Source organism: Mauremys reevesii, linkage group 6 (genome assembly GCF_016161935.1).
Source record: "Mauremys reevesii isolate NIE-2019 linkage group 6, ASM1616193v1, whole genome shotgun sequence".
In the NCBI taxonomy this organism is placed as follows: domain Eukaryota; kingdom Metazoa; phylum Chordata; order Testudines; family Geoemydidae; genus Mauremys; species Mauremys reevesii.
The window spans coordinates 61,245,886-61,267,107 of NC_052628.1; the positions used below are offsets into that span (position 1 = coordinate 61,245,886).

Genomic DNA, 21,222 nt, shown 5'->3' on the forward strand with positions numbered 1-21,222 from the left:
ACAGAGGTTTGCATTCCCTTCATAGCAATTCTAGTGAGTTACCAGGAGGGGACGCTTAGTAAGATCTGTGATGTGTTAAAATTGAAATTTCATGTTCATTCATCTAAAATGTATGCTAGGTGACTTGTAGCACAGATAGCAAGACATAGGGTAATCCAAAGAATTTACAATCTACATTTAGATACAACACATAAAATCACAGTGGAAAAAATGGGGAAAGGGTAGATGGGAGTTACAGCAAGACATAAAAGAATGAATCAGCTCAAACAATGGATCATCCTTCCCTCCCCGCCTCACAAAAACACACAGAACAGGAGGTCTTAGCATTTGAGTGCTAACTTTACAGTCACCTCGAGAAGTGTGGAGCTGTAACTATGTAAGTGGGTCAGTGTAAAGAGAGCCTGGCCAGGAAAGCCAAGATCAAAGTGGAAAGGACAGCTAAACCCAGGGGATCTCTTCATGAGTGCAATGAGTGGTCCTTGATAAAGGCCTATAAGAAAGGGTAAGTGGGTTTCTTTCCCCAGGATCCAGCACAGGGTGGCAGGGGCTGATGACACAAAAGGTTCCTCTTCTGAATCCCAAAGGCTCAGTCAGTGTACCCATCAGAGTACCAAGACACAGAATGCACACAGACACAAATGGGTTAGGTAGAAGGTGAAGATGTAATTCATTATTGGTACTTCAAAGTTAAGCAGAAACTTTGAAGCCAACCCACAAAGCAAATAACATCTCATATACATTAAAAACAAAAACAGCATTATATACCAGATTTAAAAATAGATTTATTTCACCATAGTAAACAATATTTAAATCAAATAGATTTTCATGTAATAAAATGTTTAATGCTAAAAAATAGTGTTTACTAAGACATGTACACCTTATTTTAAGTTTTCTACAGATACACACCCTATTATTTTAAAGATTTACTCAAGGTTGCAAGGTCCCAACTGGATGTACTTTTTTCTATCAATGTGTTTGCATAGTCTTTCATTGTGTATTTGTATTCAGCAAACATAATTAAATCCCTTTTTTAGAAAATCATTAGTGCAGAAGCACTTAGGAGTAACCTCAAAATAATGAGCTAGCACACATCTAACAAGTAAAACATTTTAAGAAAAGAGATTTTATTTTCAAAATTCCAGAGTGTATATCATGAGAAATGAAGCTTTCTAAAAAATATATAACAAGAATATATGACATCATCCTTTTGGATATTGTCCGAATTCAAATGCTAAGGCACCCAGTTGAACAAACATTTATTATTTATAAGTTTGTTAGTTTTCCTATAAAGAAAACTACTCTTTACTTTCTTTTCCTACAAATATATTTAAGATTACAAAAAGTTATCACAATTTAAACTTTTAACCTAACTTATTCAAAATAGATTGAGAAAACAGAAGTGCTTGTTTTTTTCTATTTCTTCCTACTCAAGAAACTATGGTATAAATAAATTTACATCAATCAAATCTTAAATGTTATTTAGTAGCCCAAAACATTGATACAAGTTATTCCTGCCAGTTTAAAGTAAACATTGACAGCTCCCTTTAATACACCCATTTACTATTTTGTTGTCCTAAAGTCTGTCTTCTTAGGGTGTAATGTTGCCTTTATAGGCAGTAACAATTATTCATGTTTATTCATGCTTTTTTGGGGTATTCCAGTTCAGCTTTTATTTCATCCTTCTTGTGTTCTACTGATAATATTGCAATTTGCTTAACTCAATGAATTATAAGACATTTCCTATATTTACAGTATTTTTGATTGGGTATACGGAAAGTTAAAAATAAAAGTGTTAATAACCCAATTTCTTTCCTGTGATATTTAAAGGTACACTGTTGAAATATAAAATTTCCTGAGTTTGAATTAATGTTACACAAAATATCCACAAATATTTAAAATCATTTTAAGCTGTTTAAGAACTAAATCATGTTCAGATAATGCTGCACTTAAAGCTGTCACACAGCTTATCTTTCAGTAGCTGTGTATATTCTTCTTGGTTTCTTTTAAAGTTCCTGGTTTTCTCATAACAGTTTTACATGTGAACAGCAGACACCATTTCAGCATCCTTTTGCAAAGTTGCAGAATCGTCCGGTGGCGGTTTATATAAGCAAAATGCAGTGACAATAAAAATGATAGTGATGACTTTACAAGCTGCACCTTTATATGAAGAAAAGTGAACTTGTTTATTGTTGAAGATCAACTGTCAATACATATAGTTAGTTAATTGACAGAGCTTGTGAAAGCCTTACATTCAACTTGATGGCATCTCTCTGTCTGTCATGCCATAACTTTTAAACATCCCATTTGATCAATTTCAAAATTATCTAGACATCTATGACAAAACTATTGATTTGGGGGGTAAATCAGACAACCAAAAGGGGGAAAATGGGGGGACATATGGAGATCCTGTCATCTGTTTAGCACAGCCCCAGCTTCAAACACCTCTGCAACTGTCTACAGATCAAACACCTGGTCCACAGCACCCATTAATTCCTATAATACCTGTCTCATCACGGTTCATCCTCCCAATAGAGTTTAACATGTTGACACTTGAATGACTTATCTCCCAAACAAATAATAAGGGGGGTTGAGTGGCATACAAAGCCTCTGACACAGAGGAATGTAAGGGGAAATGCAGGGATGTAATGATCTCTTGATGAGTGCAATGAGTTTGGCCCACAGAAGCTATAAATATGTGACCCCATAGTTCGTAAGAGTGCCACAAAGGTATAAAGCAAAGAACTAAAAATATTTACTTCTAAGTTGAAAGTCTTAGTGTAAACTTGGCTCAATACTTTAGCTCCATACTATGGTACCCATTAATGGCAGAAAGCATGCTTATCCATAAAGCTAATCAAAAGTCCCCTAAAAACAACAGGAGTCTTTCCATTGACTTCCAGGAGCTTTGGATCAGGTCCCTCATCTGCCCTCTGGTTCTCACTTGCTGTGAGAACTATAATACTCATTAGAATTCTGTTCTTCTCCTCCACTCCGGGCTGTTCAAGACAATAAAATAATCTTCCCTTTTTGCTTTACCTACAGTGCCCCAGATTATGTCCATTCATTGGCTTCCTGTCACCTGCTGCACTGTGCTGAAACTCCTCATCCTCACTTAAGATGTTCTGAATAATCTTCCTGAATACACATCCTCCTCTCAAGTACACTCTTCACAGTTCTTTTGACTTCCTGCTCACCCTGTTGTCCAATTCTTAGCTTCATGTCCTCATTCATCAAAAGTCCTCTATATCCTTCCTCAATTCCCTCCTTAAAGGTGATGTGCAAAGGGAAAACTATTGAGTCTGTGTTCTTTTTCTTTCCTCACTCCTCCTGATGTACAATGTAATCCAGATCTCAGTCCAAATCATGAAGCAGAGAGCTTCAAATATTAGGAGAGCTATGGGTCACACAAAGTTGGCCAGCTATTCAGTAGAGGAACTTTCTAACTTGTTTGGAGATCAAAACTAACTTAAACTGGCCCACTCTCCCCTGGTATCATTACTGTCAAGTCAGGCTTTATGTTTCTCTACTTTTTAGAAAACCTGTTTTATACAGAAAGCTAACTTTAGAAGCAATGGCAACTGATCAATTAGGGAAAAAACAAAAATTAATTTATATTAACCTTTGCAGACAACTTTTCTAACAAAAAAAAAGTCCATATATGACACATTGGAAAAAAGCACCTGGATAGGGAAATTATCCCAAAGGAATGAGGTTTGATCTGGAAAAGAGGACCAGCAACCTCAGTTTGTAGCACAATAAAAAAATTGTCTTTAAGATACTGTTTCAATGGTACCTCACACCAGTCAGGTTAAAAAATATAGATAGACTGAATGGGGATAAATGTCTAAGAAATTGTGGCGAAAGAGATTTTATGCATCTATGGTGGGCATGTCCATTCATTGGAGAGTCCTGGTATACAATCCGTAATCAAATATCAAACGTTGGATATTTATTACCAAATGATCTGTGGGAATGGTCACACTAGAAGAAATGAAAAATTATTCTGTCATCTGTTGGTAGCTGGTTGGCTATTGGTAGCATCTTATTGGAAAAGAAAAACAGCCAAACCATAGAGGAATGGTTTAAAAAAATGGGAGGTGGAAGTCACGGAAACACATACATTAACACACTAGTCATATACCCAGCAAAATAGCAGAGAACTGATAGATACTTAGATATTTGGTTACTTTTTATTCACTATTCAAAGTATATTCACCTGCCTCAAAAAACCCACATACCCTTTTTTTTTTTACTTAACACTTGATAGATATGCCTGATCTAAATGTCATAATGATGGCAATACCTTGTTAAATAGAAAGATCTGATGTTTAAATAGACATTATAAAGACAAGACCTAGCTGTTGTAATTATTGTTTTGTTTTTGTTATTTATATGGCATGGATTTGTAAACTTGATAAACTTCCTAAATAAAATCAATAGCTTAAAAAGATAATGCTTAAAAGGTATTTGTTAAAGCTGGTGGGGAGGATTTGTTTGTTTTTTGTTTGTTTGGGGGGTTGTTTGTTTAATTTTCAAACATTGGTAGCTAAACTTAAACATCTAAATAGGTAGCCTCATTGCCAAAGGGGATGGTCACTTGCGTCTATCTTTGAAGTCAAAAGGTACCTGAGTACCTTTAAAAAATCAGATGAAAAACTCATTAATTTTTAGTCAGAATCTTTGAAGGTCTATTTTTGTTCTTCTTTGGAACTCTCATTCAACTGCAATGCTAAACTAACACTGGGGAGAAAATATGTATTTGTTCAAAGTTTAATTATAACTACAGGGTGAGAAAATGTCAATATTTATGTGAGACCTCTAATAATCTTCCAGCCACACTAGGGAAGTCAGCAAGAGGAACTCCCCTCCTGCCTCAAAAAACAGGGGGGGGGGGAAGGTGGAGGGCAACCACACAAATCCCACTATATTTCAGGCTCTTGTTCATCTATAAGGAAGCTATAAAGGGCACAAGCCACCTAAGGAAAAAAAAACATTTTAGGTTATATTTAAATACCTAACTCTTCAAACAATCCCTCCTTGTTTCTTTCAATTGTCAAGAGTCCCCACAGCCTTTCTACCAAACTGTGGACCTGTGTCTTGCCTGGTTTTTGACTGTCATGTCTTATGTAAATAGTAGTTCCTTCAGAAGAGGGAACTTGTCTTATCTCTTTGCAAAGTGCTGAGTTCTATGTAAACTTATTACCTAGTCTTATTAGGCTATTTTCTTACTCCTCAATTGTCACCTGGCAGTGAAATTCAAAATAGCTATGCCTTTTGCTATTAAAGATTTTAACACTCATTTGTGTTATGTACATATCAAATATGCAGTCACTTACTTATACCAATCAGCATGTAGGCCATTTTTGAGTTGTCGTAGACCCAGCAGGCTCCTTTAATGTCACATTTATTAATATCCCACAGAGTACAAGTACTGTCTATTGCCACACCAAACAAAATTGGTCCAGGAATAGTGCCTAGAAGAGATACAAGTGTACAAAGATAATTGAAAAAGTCTTAACTGAATCAACAGAATTCATAGAGTGGAGGCCAGGTTGGTGATTGAAGCATCAAGTTTTGTGTAGCTAGATTATAGAACCAGACATTCAAATCTCATCATCTTATTTTAGCCCTTTGTCCTTCTGAGATAGAGGACCATGCAACTTGCTGTACGTTCTTGCAAAGAATACTTTAAAAACTAAGGTACCATCCGCTCCGTGTGAACGCTAAAGATACTATAGTACTTTTTATAGGAACGGGAGTTTGCCCTAGTGTCCTGGATCAATATTTACTCTCTTTCCCATTGCAGTATTGTGTGCTCATTTGTTGTCACCTCCTACCCAAGAGGTGGCTATACGTTAGGGATCCAATATGTACAATTTTTAAGCCCTTTCAGGTATTTCAGTCATTATGTAAATTAGTATTTAAATTATATAATAAATCCTGACAGTGCTCATGTAAAAACATAAGCTATCCCCTTAAACATGATAGACATGGACAGGGATTTTGGAATAGATTTTCCTAAGTGATGACAAACAGTACAATATATAACTGAACACTGTGTCACACATGCACTGTCACTCCAGTTCCAAAGGACCTGGTGTACTGATCTTAAGAAATGCAGCTTAGTAAACAGTTATCTGTTGGCTAAGAAGGGAAAAGCTCTCAATTCCTTGGTGCTATTTTTACCAGCCATCTCAGTTCTACCACATCTTTTCACTCCCCTATTCTCTGAGAGGCACAGATTTTTTGGGGGGAAAAAACTTCCTTGGCTAATAAGTTAGATGGTATTAGAGATAATAATAACTGTCTTTTTGGGAGGATGGGGGGGAAAAGAAAAGTTAGCTGATCTGGGCTGGAGCTGTTGTGGCTGTTAAATTCTTATTTTGTCTTATTCTAGGTACTATTTAGCCTTTAGCTAGTGCTGGTAGCAGTAGTGATGTGATCTGGAGGGTGTTTTGGAAGGGGCTAGTCTGGTCAGGACATGTCTTGGGACCAGAATGATGAAGGCCCTGGATCCTAGGAGACATTGGGGGTGGCAGCCTGATGATGAAGCTTGCTCGAGTAGCCAGTTTTTCTCTCTAGAATCTCTCTCTCTTTTTTTTAAAGGACTCCAAAAAAGAGTGGTGGGTGGAATAGTCCAGTCCCTCATTATTTTATCCATCAATTAGAACTAGTTTCCAATTTTTGGTTCATTAATTCCCAGTCCCACATTGTCTTGTTTACTTGGCATGATTTTAACACAGTCCTTGAATTATATTACTAGGTCTTTTTGTTTGCACTAATTTATTTTTTCCATTTCCCTTTTGCAACTTTTCCCATCAATATTAATTTGAAAGGCTGCGACACTTTATGAACTTTCACTTACTTTTTACAATTGAACATATAATTAAGGTAAATTTGTAGGCTCAATTATTACAACAGGCCCTGAGTACAACATCGCATGGTAAGAGACTATGGCTCCATGTCTTGTGCAGGGTAGGGCTCCCCTCATGTTATCTCTCCTACCTCCAGTGTGGATGAGGTAAATGGGTTGGGACATTAGCTTCCTGCCAGGGTCCCCATGCAAGCCTGGAGTGTAGGGGAGCAATGCGCTCATACCCACCCTCAGGTTTGTAGAACTTGAGGCCATTAGTTAACTTCCATACTGGAATGGCCTTGCTAGTACTTGGAGAAGTTCTTTGCTGTGTAATAGTTTTTAAATGTTGCGTCCTTCACATTTAACCATACTCTGGCATGCGTGTCTCACTGTTTCTGCATCCACATCAGTTACCCCAAAAAAATAATTTAATAAAGAAAATAGAAAGACAGCACAAACCATTTAAAAGGGGTTTGGAAATGAATGACTAAATTATGCAGATTATCTGTCCGCCAGCCTTCTAAAATGTATATATGTACCCATTAAAAGTAAGGACACAAAACACTGCAGCAGGTTTCATATATTCTTTACCATTTTACTTGTAACATCTAAAGTGCTGTCATTTTCATCAGTGTTAAATTATATAATAAAAATGTGGCTAAAGGAACTCAATATCATCAAGTGAAGTGTTACAGAACCACAGAATTTTTGATTGGTGGAGTCTTAAAAGTCCTGAAAGTTTTCAAAGAATGGAATTGCATTTTTTTGGGAGGAGGGGGGTTGCTTTTGTTAAGAGGATGCAAGTTTAAACATTATTCTTCTGCAGTTGGGATTTGTTTCCTTTGGCATACCCATTTAGCCTCTTTGCACAACTATTTATAGAGAAGACAGCATTAATGCTAAAAAATAAGTAAAGTACCACATTTGAATTCCTATGATGAATTCGAAGCTATTTCGAGATTCAGTTTGGCCTAATCTTTCAGACAGAGAGACTGCAGCAAATTCATTCATACACATTTTCTTTAAAATTAGTCGGTCTGGGTATTTGAAAAGGAAGTCTTCCAATTAGACATTTTATGCTGGGACAGGTATTTAAGCAAAAGATAATAAATGTCATACCTACTAATCGTAGAAATACTGACTGCACTCCCAGAGCAAATGAACGCTGTTTATCTGGCACACACCTGCAAACAAAATTGCAGTTTAAGGGTTTTATCAAATGTAAATTTAACTTAAACTGATGTTTTTCATCTTGTTTTTTTGGTAAGTTACACTTGGGCTTTTGAAAAATTACATTATCTGTTAATACTTTGGTCTGTATATGGAGTCAAAGCAACCTAAAAACTTTAAATGGAATTTACTTCACAAAAGAGACAAAAATCAACTTCCATAATATATCATTATGCATTATATACTATACTACTTTTCTGCAATAAAGCACAGACAGCTTTGGCAGGAGAAATCATCATAGTCTTTTTCCCAATGTGTTTTCACAAGATATTCAAAGCAAGGGATTCAGTTCTAGATCACGCACATTACTTATGTCTTGGTTAATCATTATGAAGTGGAGATGTGGCAGGGGACTATGCTTAAGTACATAGTAGAGATGGGTTTTTTTAATGCTTTGGACCAAATGTATAATCAGTAGATCTTGCACTTATTTGTAGATTTTTGTCTTGCATCAGCATATTGCATTACATAAGGCAATACAACAAGCAGCAGCAAGCATAATAAATAAACGATTTTGGTTGAACCTTACTGCTAACAGTCCAGCATCCCAGTAAAATCTATGCTACTGATAATTGAAAGGGATAGGCTTTGAGCAATCTCAAGTAATTTTTGAGAAGTATGATGACACAAACACAAAATATTGCTTTCCCCTTATCCTCCCCAATCCAAACATAGCTGCTCTTTCTCTGCCTCCAGACTAACTCAATCGAATTGTCAATGCAACTCCCATGTGGACTCACGCTGGAGCACCAAGAACAGAAGGTCAGTGCAATGAAGCATGATAATACAGTACAGTGCAGTATGTTAAACCACTATCTTAGTTTTACAATAGTACTTTTTCTGGTATATAAAGTTATTCTATAAATTGATGTGCTTTTCAAGTAACTTGTAAGCTTTAAATAGTAAAAATGTTAATGCACTGTTTCTAAATTTGGCCATGAGACTTTACAAGTTGTATAACAGGGATGCAATTATCATGCTCTGAATGTTATGACACTTATTAACATCCATATTGTAGCTCTGCATGGGTGAACAGCTGCTTTAACATGGTATTAATGAAGTCTCATTTCAATGGGAAGGTAAGCCCCACACATTTATAGGTCTACATATTAATTTGGAATCTAGTGAGTCTCTAGCAGAGTGTGTTCAGGATCAAAGACCATCTGAGTTTCAGACACTGGCAAGACAACCAAGTTGTGGTTAACATGCGCCTGCCTTTCTTAGAATTTTATACTGCCACTCATCATCATCAGAATCAGAGCACCTTCAACATAAAAATCAATAGCAACAGCAAAATCCTCAGAAGATTTCTAGGAGTCTTTAGCACATCTCCTTTTATGGGATCGGGAGTCTGCTTGGAGTAAGGGAGGAAGAATGTGTGTATGGCAGGGATTTGGGAACAAGAGGGATGTTCAAATTGTGAGTGTTACTTATGGTGGGAGGATTTCTCAAAAGAGGAAGGCTTTGAAATATGGGCCCAGTTTAGTTCAAAATCATATGCTCCATCACCTTGTAGCTGGTGCTCAAGAGGGAAATTGGCCTATAACTAGAAGGGTCATCTGCAGATTTTCCAGGCTTTAGGAGTGCTTCTCTCCACAAGCAGCAAATTTCACCTGTCTCTAGGATGTTGGTGAAATGCTGCATCAGCCAATTCCATGCCACTGAACTCAGGTTACATAGGAACTTGTGGCAGATGCCATCTTTTCCCACTGCTTTTCCCAGTTTCATGGTTGAAATGACTGGATCAATCTCCTTACTTGTGAATAGTCCAGACCACTGGGACAGTGAAGCACATGTGAACAACACCTGCTATAGTTGATGCCAGAGTTGTCTGCGATACTGTTTATCCACTGGCTGTTTTGATGTCCACAAAAGTTTAGCAGCAATGGCATTGACTTTCAACTGCGACCTAGTGACATGTGTGGGATTTGCACCCCTTAGGGGTGTCAGCAGATTCCAGGCATGTCTGCTTGAGCCACAGTTTCCATCTTGCTACATCCAGTAATACCAGAAGAGATTTTCTAATTTCTAGGTCCCTACACTCATCACAGTTGCAGAAGAGATCTTGGATCTCTGCAGTCCAGCAAGGAGTGTATGAAAGTGTTTCTCAGCCTTTTTGATACCAGGAACTAGCTTGCTGACTTCCTAAACTATATCAGGGTCATCTCGGGGACCAGCACCAATCCATGGACCAGTTGGTGAGAAACATTAGTGTATAATGACCTGTGTCCATGGGAGTTATTCTTCTTTGCAGGGGTGATTAGGTGCATAGTAAAATGGTCAAAAGTCTTCAGCTTTGGGGGCATGGATCATCTTTAGAGATGAACATCAGGGCAGGGCAGTATTCTCTGCCCCATCTTGCAGAGTGGAAAGAGAATACTATCTCGCATCAAAAAGGTGGAGCATATCATTTGCCAATGCCCAGTGTGTCAGTTCTTTGCTTGCTTTGTTTGCTGCATAGATCCTGTGCAGTTGGCAGAGCTGATGTATATATGTTAAGGACAGGTTTCAGAGTAGCAGCCATGTTAGTCTGTATCCGCAAAAAGAACAGGAGTACTTGTGGCACCTTAGAGACTAACACATTTATTTCAGCATAAGCTTTCGTGAGCTGCAGCTCACTTCTTCGGATGCATAGAATGGAACACACAGACAGGAGATATTTATACATACAGAGAACATGAAAAGGTGGAAGTATGCATACCAACAGGAAGAGTCTAATCAATTGAGATGAGCTATCATCAGCAGGAGAAAAAAAACTTTTGAAGTGATAATTGAGATGACCCATAGAAGGTGTGAGGAGAACTTAACGTAGGGAAATAGATTCAATTAGTGTAATGACCCAACCATTCCCAGTCTCTGTTTAAACCTAAGTTAATTGTATCTAATTAGCATATTAATTTGAGTTCAGCAGTTTCTCTTTGGAGTCTGTTTTTGAAGTTTTTTTGTTGCAAAATTGCCACCTTCAGGTCGGTCACTGAGTGGTTAGAGAGGTTGAAGTGTTTTCCCATGTACATTGGCCAAGCCGGACAGTCTCTATGCAAAAGAATAAATGGACATAAATCTGACATCAGGAATCATAACATTCAAAAACCAGTCGGAGAACACTTCAACCCGAAGAAGTGAGCTGTAGCTCATGAAAGCTTATCCTGAAATAAATTTGTTAGTCTCTAAGGTGCCACAAGTACTCATGTTAGGGACAGTAAGCTTGCCAATGTACACACAGATTCTAGTTGTTTCTTTGTACTCTGTAGGAGGTAGGACCAAATATTCATTGATCTCCTAATTTATGTAGATTGCCAACCCATATTTTGGGTGGTAATTGCTGGCTATAAGTTTATAGCTGTTAATGTTATAGCAATGGACCTTTTTCTTCATTTGCAACATGGGTCTCCTGGAGGGCAAGGATGTTGGTGTTAATCATCTTCAGCGCTTTCTCCAGGAAGCTGCACGTGGACTGTAAAAGGCCTTCAACATTCAATGGGCCGATCTCTACCCCAGGTTCAATCTGCCTAGTACATTGCCCCTGAAGCGGTAGGTGTATTGTGTTGGTCTTTTGACTGGGAGATTGACAATCAATGTTTGGTCACCAATTTGATGACATTAGTCATGGTTTCTCACTTAACAGGGTGGACAGCATGAATATCATCATCTTCCACTCCATCTTATCAATGAAGTATGTTGGCAGCTGTTCGAAGCATCAACCACTTTGGTCTGGTGTCTGAGTTATGCAATCTGGGTTGATTAGCTGATTCAATATGAGAAATAGTTCTTCTGGCCCCAGTTCTGCCATGCTGATTGAAGAGGAGAAGGTTCATTTTGCCTCCTTTATGTCAGTGGTGATATTCGGTACAGTTTGTGTGCTAGCAGAGGGATTCAGAGTGTCTTTTGTACCACTGGTACTCTAACTTTCCGCCTATGCACTTCACTGGCAGTAGTTCTCCTATGAAGCAGAGTATTCTTCTTGGTCAGTGTGGGAAGGTGGAGGAGAGGCCAAAGCATTGATGGTAAAGGACAACAGGTGATCGTACTGTTGTACCAACTCATCAGCACCTTGGCTTTGTATTTGTGTTACTTGTTCTAAGGAGATTTGAAAACTTAGGGAGTTCAGGAGTCTTTGGGGGCAAATCAGTTTTGATTGCTCTCTATCCTGATGGGAAGAAAGGAAGGCAGGCAGGCTTTGATCTCTACCTGGAAGAGGTCATGATCAGCTCAGGAGAGTGGTATGTTGGTGATATCTCCAATATGCAGTCCTAGCTGGAAGACAGGATTCAACATACATACCACATATGGTGACATATATAGGTCAGAGACTACCTGAAAGAATCTGATGGGTTCTGTATAGGTCATGAGATCAAGGTACTACCATATAATTGAGATTGTCCATGTGAAGGTTGAGATAATAGAAGACAAGTAATCTGGGGATTCCAATACCATCCTGGGCCATGTATTAGAGAGTTCATCCAGGAAGTTGTTGAAGTTTTCACCTGGAGGTCTGTAAACCAATATAATTCCTAAATTCCTTTTGTCCTTTTGCCTCACAGACCACATGAATGCACTTTTTGTTTCTGGGTATGGAATGTCTTCAGTATCAGAGGCTGGAGAGGAACAGGATTGTTACTCCACTTTCTCTTATCTGGTGCATTCTGGATACTGTCTTGGCTTGTAACATACACATGAGAAGATTAGCTGTGTTAAGATAGGGTTGGAGGTGGCACTGAACCATGTCTCAGTGATGCAGGCAAAGCCAGTTGCTTCATCAAAAATGAGATTATGTATGGTGTAAGGATAAACAGACTAGCTTTCCTCTCTCTTATTGATAGAGTGTGATCTGCCTCTTTAAAAAGGAATCTTGTGCTACAAGTAGTGCCACCAAGTGGAAAGGAAACGATTTCTATTTTTATAAGAGAAAAAGTGGTTGTGAAACAGTAGATAATCTACAGATGACAGTAATCTCTTCATCTAATGTTCAACGGGCTTAACCTGCTTAAAATTGGTTATACACTACATGGTGATTATTAGAGTTTAGGGAGTAGCAGACAGGTGCAAAGCCCTCCTTACACATTTTGATTATAGAGCTGATCCTGTATAAAAAGAATAAAAACTATTTAAAATATTTATTTTGCAAGTTGTCAGAATAGTTACATTCCTTGCCACTGAGAGCGACAGTGTAGGTGAGGTAATATCTTTTATTGGCTCAACTTCTGTTGGTGGAAGGTACAACCTTTTGAGCTACACAGAGCTCTTCTTCAGGTCTGGGGAAGGAAGCATGCCATGCTAAGTTTATACTCTGCTGTGAAGCCAGGAATATGTTATTGAAAAGTATAAAAACCAAATACCTGAGGATGGCCACAGTAGTTGGAGTAACAGCCATAAAAGTGAAAACAACAGCAAAAAAGAAAAAGCCCAGGAATAGAGGCAAGAATGTGCATTGTGTTCGGCATTTCCCAGCCAGAGCCTCAAAAGGGACCTCTTCTGTGTCAGGTAATTTTTTTGGCAGCCCAATACAGGAACATTTTTGGTAAGTCTACAAGTAATGCACACAGCAAACAGTATTATTTCAAAATATGTAAAATTGTAAATTATAGTAATTGATAGAGATTAAGTAGTGATCAGACATCCACACATTAACATATACTTACTTATTTCAAGGACAGTGCTTGACTTAGTGAACCCTTAATTTATTCTGTGATATTTTTAGCCACACTATCCTGGTTATTCCACCTAATTTTGACAATAACTATACTCACTTACATGCCTCCAACTGTAAAGACTAACTCTCTCCTCCACTTATTACTTTGCTTTCCTCCTGGGCTGGCAAGCTACCACAAGAGGTCTCCTATTACCCAAACAATAGTTACTCCTGAACGCTGTTTGGGATATTTTGTATTTAGACATTAAACCTTTTTGCCAGACTAATTATTTATTAGATGAATTTTAATTTAAATCTTCCCCTTTATTATTAATTAGGCATTACTTCATTTTGCACTAAACATAACCTCAGGGTGAGAATAAGTAAACTGAGAACACGAAAAGTTGAATATTCTGCTGGTGTCCCCTCAATTTGTCAGTGGATAGTTTCAAGCACTTTATAGAAAAAAGTAAACCTGAGAATAAACAACTCAAAACAGGACAGTGCTCTACTCCCATAAATATACCCTCTTGTTACAAATTAGCAATATGAAGCTATTCAAAATTCTGAAAGTATGAATGCTTTTTTGTCTGGATACCTTTCATGTGCTAGTTCTAATTTCTAAATAACCCTTTTTCATCATAGGCTAATAAAATTAACAGTTGCCTTAACAAACCCTTATTCCTAAATTACAATTGTCTGTCTATAACCTGGAAGGTTTCCCACATACACACACTTTATCCAGCAAGATTCTAAAGATCCACTTGTTCTGTCAGCATTGGCTGATTTAGTATTAATATTTTCAATAAAATTTCTGGTCAAACCTCTCCACTTCCACTAATATAATTCCCAAAGGTAGATTAGAGAAGAAGGATGGCCTTTTATAGTTAAGGCACTGCACTGGGACTCAGGTCTGCCAAAAACTTCCCTCTCATTTGTATTTTCTGTTTGGACTGTAAATCAAAAACTGTCTCATCATCTGTTTATATAGTGGCTAGGGCAATGAAACACTAATCTCAGTTGGCACCTCCAGGCTGTATTTTAAAGATAATGATAATATCACATATGGCACTTGAAGGACAGCATTATTGCAGTGGCTACCCTGCCCCTGTTGTGCCTATTCAGCTTTTGTCCTGTTTCAACTTAATCTAAATATCTTGTCCTTGTTCAAGTACAATACTCACTGGATTACTTTCATATTTCTCAGTCTCGACTTCCATATTCTCCACTCATTAGCAACGGAAAGGGCTAGAAACTGTAGAATGCTCTTTCTAATATAGCTTCCTATTCCTCAGAAGGTTGTTGGTACATTCCAGTGAGGTCAATCATGTATTATACCTTATTTATAAAGCACTATTATTGGGCATAGTGTATGACTTAAACGAAGGAAGGCAAAGCCTCTGAAAAACTTGCAATCTAAATACACAAAGTGTGTGTGTGTTGGGGGGGGCAGGATAGTGAGGAAAAGGTAAGATACAGAAGCAAAGGTACTGGGCACTTGTGTTTGGCACACACTATATTAAGGCATTTCCCCTTCAGAGGAGGGTGGGGTGAGTGGTGTTTGTTTTAAATATGTTTATATTGCAAATACAAGCTAAATTAATAGAATATCAGGGTTGGAAGGGACCTGAGGAGGTCATCTAGTCCAACCCCCTGCTCTAAGCAGGACCAATCCCCAGACAGATTTTTTGCCCCAGATCCCTAAATGGCCCCCTCAAGGATTGAACTCACAACCCTGAGTTTAGCAGGCCAATGCTCAAACCACTGAGCTATCCTTCCCCGAAAATTGAAGGATCTGAGGGAAGCAGGGGAATTAGTGATGCCCTTGGCACAGAAATGGGTGGAGCTACTAGAAGATACAGTTATGACTTCCTGGCTCACAAGCTGCATTTGCTCCAGCCTAAGTTACAGCAGCCTAGAGATGAAAGAAGTAGTTGACAGAATTTGAAAATTATAATAAAACACTGTGATAACTGCATAACTCTAAAACACAGAAAACATATAATGTACAAAGAATTGTACACTCTTCTTTTGGAACAAAATGGAGAACAGATATAGAAAAGAAAAGAAAATTTGTACTTTATGAAGATGAGATTAGATCCAGCCTTGTCATCATCATGGTCTTCCAGCCTCAAGGCTTGCCACTTACTCTGGCCCAAAGAGCAGTTTGAATTAACCTTTCCAGCCAAACATGTCTAACAAGTGCTTCATCTGTCATATAAACTTTAATAGAAACATAACGCTCTTTTCCCTCGTGACAGTTCTTGTCTACTTGCTTTATACAAAAGTAAAAAATAATAACTTGAAGGCATACCCTCCAGTAAAAACACTCACGCAGCTTTCCAATATTAGCTAGAATGAGTATATCACTACTACAATATCAAATGAAAAGCTGGAAGACTGCCCTACTATAGAAGTTATCACTACATTAGCCAACCTTTCCACTACCACTAGAGCAGCTTCATCATTGTTAGCCCTACTGTATGTAAGGTACTGGTGAGCAGGGCTAGATGACTGTCAGTATCACAATAGCATCCTTTGCCTATGCTAGCACACACACCATTGTTATCTCCAATGGAGTAGCACCATTTGCAGGAAGAGGTACAAGATTTCAACCTTCCTTCCTACCTCCCTGCAAAAAAAAACCATAAAAACAGATGAAGACAATGTGTCCCAGTACTGCCTAACTAAGAAGAATTACATATATCCCACACTGCTACTTTAGTGATGCTATGACAAACTGTTTTGTTCATGTCTGACAGCACTCCAAGTCAGGCATAATACCCTGAAAAGAGAATCAAATAACCTTGAACTGGTATCAAAGAGGTAATATGATTAACTTTCACATGGGCTCAATTAACTCATTCACTTTGAAGTCAGATAACTATCCACATCAACCTTCCTGCATTGGTAAGCATATTCTAATGTTTAATGAAGTAATGGGAGAATGAGATGTAATTAACAGTAAACTATCAGAGGCTTTTAGAATCAAGTGAACACATGGAGTGTTTTTACATGTATTTTAGTTTAATAGAGCCTCCAGATTTTTTTTCAAAGTCTTTCTAAAAAAACAAAAAGAGAGAGAGAGCTTAATATTCCTTCAACAAGGAATAGCCACAACCTCACACAGATCCCTGTGTATAATGAGGTTGTATGGCTGTGCAAATTCCTGTCTAATTTACCTTTTTACTCAGATTCTACATGGTCTCTCTGTGGTAGGTAAAGCCATGAAAGAGGCCATTTTCTTGCCATCTTCTAGCTTACCTTGACTGGCTGCTATTCTGCCTGCCTTCTCCCACTGTGCATTTTTCAGCATTTTCCACAGCAGGGGAATCTAAGAGTTTACTGTGCCTGAGGACATGGAAAGATGATGATACTTCTCAATTCAGGACAGCATGGACAAGAATGACCTGCTTCAGATCAGGAGGAAGCAACCAGATTTTATAAACCAAACATGAGCAGGTCTTCATATGTATTGGTCTTAAAAGTTCCACACAGCAGCTTCCTTCCTTCTCTTGTGGTGCAGTTCTTATACTTCTACATGGCTAAGTGTAGCTGCCATCTTCTGCAGGCATCCTTTTGGTACTGAAGCACTGTATTCTCCCTGTTCCCCAAGCTGCATGCACCTATAGAACTAAGTCCTGCATGAATTTAGTGAAAGAAATTCATCAGAGCAGGACTTAACTCTCAGAACCAGAACTGCTTTGGAGCAAGAGCAGCATGCGCTAGCACAACTCCCTCTCCCCTAAAATCCACCTTTTCTGGCTGTAACCATAGCATTATCCTTGCCTCCGAATTCTCCTCTACTTGCATGTCTGTAAACTTGCTCACTAGCACTTCTGCAACACTGCCTATTAAAGGAAATAACTTTAATGCCACCTCTGCTGAAATCCCAAGTTCCTTCCTCTCATCTCACCTTGACATTTGAAAGGCTATTCTCTAGGGGATCCCAAAATAATTACTCTTAAGACTCCAGCACAAGCAAAATGTTTTTGCCCCAACCTTCCCAGACTGCTCTGGCACCCTTGCACAGAAAGACAGCAGCTTTTGGAATTATTTTGATCCTAACAAACCTGCATGAACTGATAATGCATTTGGGGCGTTATTGTATAATAATGGATAAGGATCCATTTATCAATTTAACACTGACTGGAGGCACATGATTTTTTAGCCAAGCATCTGAGTCCTATCATCATCTGAGCCCCAAATAAAGGAGTTTAGATAATTTCAGATAAATTAATCCATCCTGTTCAAAGGTCACAATTTTATTTTATTGGACTATATTACAGGGATGAAGTTTGTTAAAACAGCAGTAATTTATATTAAGGTATATGGGTCAATATCAAGTAATCCTGTGCTGGAATTCATCTCTCAGTGATGGCATTTACAGCCTGATTCAGAGACAATAATAATAATAATAATAATAATAATAATTTTCTGACAAGTCAGCAAAGAAAATTCTAAATAATGTCTAGATACAAAAGTAAATCCCAAAATCCAGGTGTTGATTTAAAGCCACTGGCTGTTTTGGACACTAAAAATTACCAATAGTAGCATCTTCTGTTTAGTCCATCTATTGTTTTACGGAATGAGTACAATGCTGGAATTGTCAGAGAGAACTACATTTGCAACAAAACACTGCAGACATGTAACAACTATGAGACACTAGACCCCTCATTCACTTCTAGGTTCAGAGAGGGGGTTTTGTTTGGGTTTTCTTTTCTTTTTCTTATTTTAGTTAACAATTATGTATTATAAAGCTAATGTTGATTCACTGTTTTGTTGTAATGGAAACAATTATCTTACATTTAATAATAATTGAAAATGGCATACAAATTTTCCTAAGAAACAAGATACAGAATAAACTGTGCATTTTTTTTCCTGTTAAAGACATAGCATAAAAAATACCTTTTTCCTTTTTTGAACAGTAAAAGATGTACATCCTGCAAAACAGGGAGAAAAATACTGGACTTCATCTCTGCCACAAACTGGGTAATAAAAGGAGCGTAAGCAGTTGCAGTTAGCATTACATGGTGCAGTCAAGTTCTGTAACTTGCCTGTTCTGTAAGGTAAAGATTAGACAGGCAATGAGTAAACAATATATTTCATTAACTCAGTTTAAGAATAATTTACAATAGAGAATAGAGAAACACGAATCAGTAATAGAATGCTCATATGCTCACTAATCTACAGTTCTACACAAACATACATTACTACCATAATAACATTCAAACTAATTACAAAGTAAAGATCACACTTCTCTGTGAAATTTTTATACTTATTGTAATACCTAAAATTACTATACTGAAATATTAATGGAAAAATTCTAGTTTGTATACTCAGTGCATCTGACAGCACTTGTCTAGTGATTTTTATTATATACTCTGTATATTCAGCTTCCCTAGCTGTTTTTTGGATCATTAACAAAGCTACAGACAAGAGAAAAAACACATTTTAAAGATAAAGTAGAAAATTATATTGTAAAATATAAGCCATTTTAACTGCTTTTATTGATCAAGTATCATGTTGATTTTATTCCTTTAACTCAGTCTGACTCATGATCCATCTCTCAGATATCTGCTGTTTCATTAGTCCCTTAGCCAGATGACATCTGGATTGTTCAAACACCAAGAAGGCTACATGTGCTAATTGCATAGTGGCAAGACAACACCTAAGCTCTGTCCCAGAGCTGCACAGCTGCTCTGGGAATTGGTAACACAGATAAAGGAGTTCTTTAACTCCTGTGTACTACAGCTGCATATTCTAGGTTTAGTCCTCTCACCTCCAGAGTGGCAAAGTTACTATAGATCTATAGCTGAAGTAAACTTCATGCACAGTCTTATAACATTAAACTGTTAAAGTTATATGAGAAGCAAATTAGAAAGACTTTCCCCCAATGCACAAGGATGGGACAGGATGACAATGATTTTGAATTTCCTGAGGGTAACAGCACATTAAACAACTTTGCATTATAAGCTGTTTCACAGCTAGTTCTACTGAAACTAGGGAATGCTGCAATGTCAGTAGTTTACAAATCAAGCTATATTGTAAACTATCACTTAAACACCCTCCAATTTCAATTGGGAGAAATTTGGGTCAGTTTATAAACTTCTATTTTTATTATGTGCTCCTAGAAGTAGGCTCTTAAAAATATAAATGAATATCTTTAAAAGGGAAATTCACTTCTCCTGCCAGTGACTGTTCAGTTAGCTATAAAACTAAGTTATTATGCACAGCAGTCAAACTGCATGTGGAATGCTACATCAAAGTTCTATGTCTAGAAGCATTCAGTCATTTTACTGAATGGTAACATGTCTTTGTTCTTTATAGTTATACAAAAAGAATTTTCTGCAGACATCTTAAATTTTTCAAAAATATACTGAAAACTGAGTTAGCAATGCTCCTATCAAAGAGCAAATCCAGGCACATAGGGAAAAGACTATTGTGTTTATTTGGTGCACATGGACTCTAATGCAACTGAAGCAAGTGGGAGAAGCTTTTACTCCACTACTTTTCCAGGGAATCTTGACTGGTGGAACCAGCTGATTGACCCTAACAATCCTCATAGGGAATGTGTAGTTTTGCAAAACAGAGACTGGCATCCAGCGTGCCATCAGAACAGCAGGGATTTCACCACATTCATTCTCTTCAAGAGCTCAAGGAGGTGAAGGGGATGTTGGTGGGGCAGGTTTTTCTCCTGAGATATTATCATAATAGAGTCAAGAATGCATAATGCATTAGTTCCATCCATGGTCTCAAGTGAACCATTCTGACATTTCAACTGTACAAAATCACCACTACTGCCAATTAAGTTTTCTTGGTGAGAATCAGAGCACAAAATGATATCAGCACCATGTCAAGGATTGTTTCTATGTGTCTTAACTCAAAAATTTTACAATGAAATATTTTCAGCATTAATAGGTGCAGAAAGATTGGTACTACACTGATACAAAGGCAAAGGGCATAAAAGTATCTTTATTTTCTACAAAGAGGTAGTGTTTGTTATGATGGTTGCCTTCAAAATTTCCAAACAAAACAATAAACACCCACCTACTTCCCAACTTCATGGGACTATATTCAATTTTAACTCAAGCATCAGTCAAAACATTCTTGCAAAGAGAGATTCTCAGAGGAATGAGTCATCAGTTCAGTACCTAGGGATTTAGCCACACCACATTCAAAGTGGGTGTCAGTCATGTGATTAAATTCCCACAAGCTCATAGAATCTCTACCAGTTACCATGTCTACAGATTTAGCTGTGTATTGTTCTAAAGTTTCCCAAAGAACCTGTGAAGAAGTGCTATTTTATTAAATCCCCTTTTCTTTCCCAGTCATTTTGTATGTCATTTGTCAGACCAAGACCTCTGACAGGTAACATGATTGACAACATAAAAATGAACTGTTGCCAATGGATACCAGAAAAGAGTGCAGCTGAAATGGTGCTGATAAGTTTAGCTGTGAGGGTTGAGACAGACAAGAAGTCTTCAACATCATTGCAACAACTATG

The 21,222-nt window shown here is 37.7% G+C and overlaps 1 protein-coding gene across 2 annotated transcripts in view; it reads right to left on the minus strand.

Annotated features, from left to right (window-relative positions):
* Positions 1-750: 750 nt before the first annotated feature.
* Positions 751-21,222, minus strand: part of SLCO4C1 (solute carrier organic anion transporter family member 4C1) — a 100,130-nt gene continuing 79,658 nt past the window's right edge. The window contains exons 9-13 of one of the 2 annotated variants that reach the window (XM_039545470.1): positions 18,624-18,777; positions 13,423-13,610; positions 7,976-8,040; positions 5,337-5,474; positions 751-2,157 (exon numbers count right to left, since the gene is read on the minus strand). In XM_039545470.1, coding sequence (XP_039401404.1) covers positions 2,033-2,157; positions 5,337-5,474; positions 7,976-8,040; positions 13,423-13,610; positions 18,624-18,777 — 670 coding nt within the window. In that variant the 3' untranslated portion in view covers positions 751-2,032. Of the gene's footprint in view, positions 2,158-2,187; positions 3,982-5,336; positions 5,475-7,975; positions 8,041-13,422; positions 13,611-18,623; positions 18,778-21,222 lie in introns of those variants that run through there. The other variant, XM_039545471.1, reaches the window with a different exon arrangement.